The sequence below is a fragment of the Asterias rubens genome, chromosome 9 (genome assembly GCF_902459465.1).
Source record: "Asterias rubens chromosome 9, eAstRub1.3, whole genome shotgun sequence".
NCBI lineage: Eukaryota > Metazoa > Echinodermata > Asteroidea > Forcipulatida > Asteriidae > Asterias > Asterias rubens.
Genome location: NC_047070.1, coordinates 8,068,650 through 8,077,483, shown reverse-complemented (window position 1 = coordinate 8,077,483; position 8,834 = coordinate 8,068,650). Strand labels below are relative to the sequence as shown.

The 8,834-nt window shown below is 38.4% G+C and overlaps 1 protein-coding gene across 2 annotated transcripts in view; it reads right to left on the bottom strand.

Annotated features, from left to right (window-relative positions):
* Positions 1 to 2,493: 2,493 nt before the first annotated feature.
* LOC117294524 (receptor expression-enhancing protein 3-like) overlaps positions 2,494 to 8,834 on the bottom strand; it is a 47,946-nt gene continuing 41,605 nt past the window's right edge. Inside the window, exons 9-10 of one of the 2 annotated variants that reach the window (XM_033776976.1) lie at positions 7,995 to 8,065; positions 2,494 to 4,028 (exon numbers count right to left, since the gene is read on the bottom strand). In XM_033776976.1, coding sequence (XP_033632867.1) covers positions 8,002 to 8,065 — 64 coding nt within the window. In that variant the 3' untranslated portion in view covers positions 2,494 to 4,028; positions 7,995 to 8,001. The remainder of the gene's footprint in view (positions 4,029 to 7,994; positions 8,066 to 8,834) is intronic. The other variant, XM_033776975.1, reaches the window with a different exon arrangement.

The following is an 8,834-nucleotide window of genomic DNA, read 5'->3' as shown; positions in this document are numbered from 1 at the left end:
AGCTTCTTACTGAAGATCTAGATTAAAGCTCAACATCAGACTAAGAAAGTCCCCTAAAATTTAGAAATACACACACTTGGCATGTTCATGTTGCAAAGAGTACCAATTATAAAAGAAATTATTCATAAAGAAAAGTGCTTAAAGGAACGTTACAGAATTGGTAAGAAACAGAAATCGTGTAGATCACAGATTTACATAAAACTTACACGGTCTTATGATGATGCTAGTAGAAAAAATCCCTTGAAATATTTTTGTCTGAAATTTCGTATTTGATGAGAAACAAATAATCTAATTTCGCGTTTGGAGTTTATCGCTCAGTGAGCGTTTTATTCATTTTTGTTTTGCCATCGATGCAATAAAAAATTTGTAATGGGTTTTTCACTATACTCTCGTGACCCAGATGGCCGATCGATCTCAAACTTCTACAGGTTTTATGGTGGATTACAACAAAGTGCTTACACTGCCAGCAACTGTTTTGTTAGCAAAACCAATTCTGTAATGTTCCTTTAACTGAAGCCAATTTTACACCAGTTATAGTCGAGTACTTATTTATAATCTAAAATGCTCTAAATGACAGGAAAGCTTAAAGGTTTTAAACCAGACTTTAAAACATTCAATCCTGTTACATCCTTAATGCACTTTTAAATTCATTCATTCATTAAGATTGTCTTGTCCAAAGCTCATTAACACGAACGCACTCGCTTGAATATTCCAGTGTAAATACAACTTTCTAGCATACCCTTTTCTTGGGTTAAAAAAATACATTGCTCTTCATGATCAGGGGCTGATTTCACAAAGAGTTAAGATTGATCTGACAATTTATCTTGCGATAAATTTCATTGCTTTGAGTAATCGGCCCTGGGGCCCAATCTCATAAAGCTAATGTTCAGCAGTAAATGCTGCTTAGCAAGTTTCTTTGCCTATCAACAAAATGGGTGGGGCACCAGTCACAACAATGTAAATTTTAATGGACGTTCATCAACCAGTTTCTGCTAAGCGATACTTGTCTGTGCTTAGCAAGTTTTTTGTGCTTACTTTGCACACTTTGCTGGTTTAAGCAGCCCAACAAATTTCCAGGAAACGGTGCAACAGCCTTGGACAAGGCTTACAAGAAGCGTGAGGCATCACTCAGGCTCTTTTCCAGAGCTTCTTCAAGCATTCATTAATTTTTAACGATTTTACAAAAAAGGCAATATACATGAGGCAATTTACATAATATCTACTGGACAGAGAAAACAAATGGCTGACATATCTCATGTTACTCTTCTGTATGTTCAAATATAACATTCACAAAGATATAAACTATGTACACAAGTGATGAGGTATGAGTGGGAATTACGGGCAATTTGTGTATTATGGATACACTGGAAGAACATTTCTATATAATGTTGTCGTGTCGTCTAACTAAGTCGTCGTCTTCTTTTTTTCACAATCATCATTTGGAAAATCATGTGTGAAGATACTGGACAATTTTAGCTCATTGTGTAAAAACAAATTTGAAACCATACTTACTAGTAGTAGTTTTTTTGAGATATTGCAAACAATGCAAGAGTGCATCGTTTGATTATAAATGTGTTTACCGACAGGTCTACCAACTGTGCAAAACGTTTTTTTTTTGTATCAGAACAGGGTATTTTTTTTGCATCACAAATACAGTTTTATCTTATTTGGATAGCCTGTGTTTTGTTTTCTTCTTTCAATGACCAGAATACATACAAAATAATTATTTCAGATCATTGTTTTGCATCAGGTAAATTTGGTTTCATTGTGCGCTTGGTCAAAAATACAGCAAATTGTAATGTGTCGACAATATATCCAAATGTCTTATGACTTCAAAGAGCCTTTAAAAAAAAATGGGAAAAAAACCCATTAAGGATGTCTTTGCATCTGTCTTCACACAAATTAAATCTAAACAAAAAATAAACTTAAGTATGGAAGAAAATGGTGAACAAACTAAAAACTTACAACAAAATAATGCACTAATCCCTACAAGAAAGACAATTTTTCACATACACAGGAAACGTCAAAATACAGGGGTAATAAACAAAGATGTTTTTACCTGAATCTACTTAACAAAATGTGCTAATCCTGAGCAATTTCTTCAATCAACGTAGTTTAAGTAAACTTATAACATTGTGATTTTAAAACTAACAAATTTAAAGGCACCGGACACTATTAGTTATTACTCAATAAAAATGTTAGCATAAAAACTTACTTGGTAACTAGCAATTGAGAGCTGTTGAAGTTATGTTTTTTTTTTTTTTGTGTTTTCTTTTTTTGAGAAAGAGGTAATTTCTCACTAAAATATTTGAATCTTATATACAAGACTTCAGGCCTGATGAAGCCTTTTTTATGCATCAGAAACCACACAAATTTGTGCAGCAAGGGCGTTTTTGTCTTTCGATATTCTCTTGCAACTTCGATGACCAATAGAGTCCATATTTACAGGTTCGTTATTTTACGCAATGATATACAAAGTGAGAATACTGGTCTTTGACAATTACCAAAGGTGTCCAGTGCCTTTTAACATAAAACATCAATACTCATTTGCATCGAGGATAAAGCAGAATAATTAGGTTGACCTTTCGCATATCACACATTTGTGTGAGGTTAAAACAAAAATATAATAAACGTTACTTACAAAAACTACCATTTGCTCATTTGCAATGTTAGTTTACCATGTCCGTCAAACAAAACAACTAAATTTAATTACACATATTGACTTTTTTCAATGAACAACAAAATGAAGAAAAACCCCTTAACTATTATCTGACATCGCAATGTGACGTCATTGTTTTCAGTTGCAATTTAGGGTGCATTCGCTTAGCTTTCCCGTGTCGACCCCATGATGTCATGCACCTCGGGCCAGCCCCAAGTGACCTGTTCCACAAGTGGGGCACTAGGGGCTGACCCAGGTGACCCCCTGGAATGGCGTCAAAGCTATTGGAACGTACCAGGGGCAGACCGGGGTCGACCTGAGGAAGCTAATCCAACGCACCATAAGGAACAAGACAATGACTTACTAACAAATAAAATCTTGCCACATAATTATGAAGTTGTTATAGATGAAAAAATGTGATGATCTGTGACTAAGTCCGACACAGCCAGACAGATTTGAGGTATGGAATCTGGAGATGCATGTAGTTTTCAAAGAGGAAGACAACTCAAGAATAGATCCCTTGCATTTGACGTCAAAAGCCTGAACAACGCCCTCACTGAGGTCAAAGAAGACCTATCATTGGCTGAAATTTGTGCGCTGCGCATTAATTTATGCACATTTCCATTGCAGTGGCCAATGCAAGGGATCTTATAGTGGTGTTTTTTTCTGCAATGGGTTAGGTCCAGAACAAGATTGTCTTTTATACTAAAAATAGCTACACAACAAAACGTAACATTTCTACGCTCTATGATTTGATATAGGGAAAAGAATGTAGGAGTGGATTGGACCAATTTATGGGTCTAGGAAGAATGATGCAAGGAAATTAGATGCAATCTAATTTTCAAAGTTTAGTCTTTTTCATAACATACAGTTGTTGATGAAGATGTTTGTCTCGTCCACTGTTTCTTTCCGCGTCTGCCTGAAACAACCCAACAATTTCCACATCATAAAGTACACATATTTCATAATAGATTGCAATACATCCACCGCCATGTTTGATGTATTAACAAGCGAAAAGTGCTTGCGTGTACGCGCTGTGTACGTGCACTTTTCCCTTGTATTGCAATCCATCTATAGAAGTCTACGTTGTTTAAATGATTTTTCAAAATGAACACAATTTGTTATCCACATTTAAAACAAGGTTGTATCCAAAGTCGTACACAAAGTGACTCGATGTCCAAAATACATGAATGGTCGACTATTGGGACACTAGATGGCAGCAGACTTACCAGGTAGTTCCATGCTCTGGATAACGTGCGCATGCTCAGAAGTTCAAAAACAATGAAAATTTACCTTTTACATCTGCTGCCACCTAGCGTTCCAAAGTCTCCTATTGTTTTCACGCAAATTTCCAATTTGACTTTGCAACCTTAAAGAATGAAACAAGAATTTGTAGTTTGAGATTGTGGACATTATTTCTATCGTAACGACCTTGTTTTGAAAATGAAAGGGTCATGGTAAGAGAGACTGATAAAAAAAAACTGAACTAGTTGTGAGCTCAAAGCGTGAAAGCTTGCGAGGGCGAAAGCTTGCGAGAGCGGAGCCTGCTTACATACATTTATCATTTGTTTTAAAGACACTGGACACTATTGGTTATTGTCAAAGACCAGGGGCCAATTTCATAGAGCTGCTTAAGCAAAAAAAATGCTTAAGCACGAAAATAGCTCGCTTATTTTACACATGTTACTGGCCAAAATTTCATGCCATATACATTGATTACCACTAGTATTTAGCTGTTGTTTACTTAGCATAACAATTGAGTGGAGTCTTGGCCGGTAATCTGATTTTACTAAGCAATGAGTTTTTTGCTTAAGCAAAATTTTGTGCTTCAGCAGCTCTATGAAATTGGGCCCAGTCTTCTCACTTGGTGTATATCAACATATGCATAAAATAACAAACCTGTGAAAAATTTAGCTCAATTGGTCGCCGAAGTTGCGAGAGAATAATGGATGGAAAAAACGCCCATGTTGCACAGAGGGAGCTGTTTCTCCCAATGTTTTAGTCTATCAACAGCTCTCCAATTAAGTTTTTATGCTAATAATTATTTTGAGTAATTACCAATTGTGTCCAGTGCCTTTAAAGCCCTACTCTGCTGCAAGCTGGGGTGATCTATATAGTTTGATCATAGAGTTATATATAAGAACTAGAGGGCACACTGGCCTATATACGCGCTCCGGCATGCACGCAGGCGGCCATTTTCTAAGTTGACAAAACTGGCATCTCACAGCGTGTGTTTGTGCGGCCATTTTGTAAGTTGAACAAACTGCATCGCGTGAGCGTTCAATAAAAAAAAACTCAAACGTGTATTTCATATTCAACGCGCGTGCAGAATGACGCGCTTGTCATCTTGCGGTCCCGTGGCATTTGTGCACGAAGCATCACTCGTGCGCCCTCTAGTTCTTATATATAACTCTATGAGTTTTATCTACATGTTTTTTGTGAATTTTATCTTAATTATCGAGGGGGGACCACACACTTTCTGAAGGTTAATACCAATCACCTCAATCATTAAGTCCTCTCCTTTGAAATTGAGTCGGAAGAACTCGTGATTGATACAGCGTGAGGTATGCTTTGATGGATGAGAGGATGCAAGCACTCATGGCACCCCCTTCCTTATAGTTACCACCATCTGCTAGGTGTTAGTAATCATACCCTGTCACCAAGTATATACGCCCATTTCAAGGAATGCCACCAATGTTATGCATTTAAAGGCAGTGGACACTATTGGTAATTGTCGAAAGACTAGCCTTCACAGTTGGTGTATCTCAACATATGCATAAAATAACAAACCTGTGAAAATTTGAGCTCAATCGGTCATCGAACTTGCGAGATAATAATGAAAGAAAAAACACCCTTGTCACACGAAGTTGTGTGTGTTTTAGATGGTTGATTTCGAGACCTCAGGTTCTAAATCTGAGGTCTCGAAATCAAATTCATGGAAAATTACTTCTTTCTCGAAAATTATGGCACTTCAGAGGGTGCCGTTTCTCACAATGTTTTATACCATCAACCTCTCCCCATAACTCGTTACCAAGTAAGGTTTTAGGCTAATAATTGTTTTGAGTAATTACCAATAGTGTCCACTGCCTTTAAGATAAAGTTAAGATAAATTTGCGTCAGGAAAAAAAGGCCTAGTCAAGGGAGTCCAAGAAGCAAGAAGGCCATTACCATGTAAGCAGCAAGGACTGCAGCTGCGTCACCAGGCGCGTGCTGGGCCTGGAATGAGGTGCATGCTGGTCTAGCTAGCGAACAACTTCGATTCAATAGCTAGACCAGCATGCACCTCAGTTAACAGTTAGCGCTTGCGCAATGGGTATTTGCGAAAAGGTCTATGATAAAAAAGGTCTAAAAAAAAAAACATTACAAAAAATGTACAATATTATTATGTTATAATTTATTAAAGCATATAGGCTGCCCCTTAGCCACTTTGAGCCAATAACCCCAATGATGGAAATCAAATTTTACCCCCTTTAGAAAATGGAAGAACATGGGAAGCATTGGTTTACAAGTGCACAACACATACCACTTCCATGCATACTACCATTTTGGTCAGTGCAATTACCACAGGAGGGTGAATCTTACTACAGTGAAACTTGAAGAAAAAAGTTTTGCAAATACCTATCTGGCTTCTGTGTAACAACATTGTATTTGTCATGGTGCATAATGCATTATAGTCAAATTTGCCCTTCAGTCTTCCTTCTGCCCTTGCTATTCATTTGGATCCACCCTGCCCCTCACATCAATCACACCCCTTGACATGGTGTGCATCAGTCCAGTTTGTTGACCCATGTGGAGGCAAGTTCAAATGACCATGTGCAGACATTGTGCTGTGCTTAAGCATGGAGGAAGGCACCCAATGGCTGAAGAGGGGAACCTAGTTGCTTTAGGAAGGAACCTAGTGGCCTGAGGAGAATCTAGAGAGTTGAACCCAGTGGGTGGAGCAAGGAACCCAGTGGCCTGGGGAGAATCTAGAGTTGAACCCAGTGGGTGGAGGAAGGAACCCAGTGGCTGGAGAGGGGAGCCTAGTTGCTTTAGGAAGGAACCTAGTGGCCTGGGGAGAATCTAGAGAGTTGAACCCAGTGGGTGGAGGAAGGAACCCAGTGGCTGAAAAGAAGAACCTAGTGGCTGAAGGTAAGTGGCTAGAGGAAGTCACTTGTACATTTTTCATTGAAGGCTATTGAGCCAGGGTGTGGCTGGAGATAACCTAACTGTGCTATGACCAAGTAAGTTGTATCTAGGTAGATTTCACACACAGGTAACCTGCCAATTTACATTCAGCAAATAATTTTGATAAGTAATATTTTCGTGTCTTCATGAAATTGGGGCCTGTGTCTCTTGAAAGAAAAATTCAGTGGAAAAAGTCCCCCGATTTTATTTTTACTTAAGCGTAACGGTATCAAGAAAATTAGGCAATCAGCTTGCGCGTTCACCATCGATTTGCATCGTTACGTCAATTCATTTTTAAACATCTTCGCACAAGAAGGTTGGCATGTACCCGTGTGTTATACAGTGCAGTGCTCATTTTAGGCGACACATTGTTTACATACTTGGTGAGCGCTGCAGACAATAGCGAGGTATAGCTTCACGTTGCACGAGCAATTACGTGAACGTGAACAAAAAAAATATTGTGTTGTTTTGGGTGACATCGCCACTTCGGGCTTATTGCATGCTCACGTATACGTCTGCGTGCACGTACGTACCTGACGTGAAAAATTGGAACTTCACGTATGCTAAAAACGTGAGATTTTAACGACACAATGTTGTGACAATCACGTTCACGTGGAATGTGCAGCTAAACCTCCCTATTAGCCGTGTGTGAGGTTGGTGCGAGGGCTCAATAGATACATTTAGTCTGTAGTGCATATCAGTGTTAATGAACCCATATACAAACTCGAGCCTGTATCATCCTTTGCTATCTTTATTTATAAACACCCCTTACAAATATTCTGCCTTTTCATTATTGGTTTAGAGCGCATCACATGATATGTCTTAGTTTTACTAGAAATGGTGGCCGTGTGATAGTGCATCGTTTGATGTGCGATAGTCCGACGACTATCACACAGCGTGTAGTACCCAGATGTCTTTTTACCCACCTCAAACCCAATCAGTTGTGCATCTGTACGAACGTTACGTGTGCGAGGACGATAAATAGTCTGTTGGGGTGTTATAAAACAAATATTGACTGCTTTTACTCGTGCTATGGTTAAAACTCCGACTCCCTCAGTGATCCCCGGACCGTTCACACTCTAAAAACGCACCCCTAGCCTATTAGAGCCTCCCATTGCTAGTAAACCTTCACCAATGCTCAAATGGTCTACAATAAATCATCAGATACCTTGGCTTCAAATAGTACCAGTATTACCCTTTTCAGGGCTGGTTGTGGACGATCGGTTTTTCTTCTTTTTGCTGTTTGTGTTAAGGCAGAGGAAGAAAAAACAAGAAATTCAAAAATAGATTAACGATTAATAGGAACAATTTAAGGTGGACGTTTCTAATGTTAAAAAAAAACAGCCCTTTTCAGGGCTGGTTGTGGACGATTGTTTTTTCTTCTTTTTGCTGTTTGTGGTCAGGCAGAGGAAGAAAAAAAAACAAGAAATTCAAAAATAGATTATTGATCAATAAGAACAATATAAGGTGGACGTTTCTAATGTGTAAAAAAAACAGCATCAGCAGAACACTCATGTAACCTGTCATTAAAGGCAGTGGACCCTATTGGTAATAACTCAAAATAATGTTAGCATACAAATTTACTCGGTTACGAGTGATGGGGAGAGGTTGATAGTATCAAACATTGTGAAAAACGAAGTGGTGTAGTTTTCGAGAAAGAAGTAATTTTCCACGAATTTGATTTTGAGACCTCAAGTTTAGAATTTGAGGTCTCGAAATCAAGCATCTGAAAGCACACAACTTCGTGTGATAAGGGTGTTTTTTTCTTTCATCTCGCAACTCCGATGACCAATCGAGCTCAAATTTTCACAGGTTGGTTATTTTATGCATATGTTGAGATACAGCAAGTGAGAAGACTGGTCTTTGACATTTACCAATAGTGTCCACTGGCTTTAAAGGCATTGGACCCTATTGGCAATTACTCAAAATAATTGTTAGCATAAAACCTTACTTGGTATTGAGCAATGGAGAGCTGTTGAAAGTATAAAATATTGTGAAAAAAACAGCG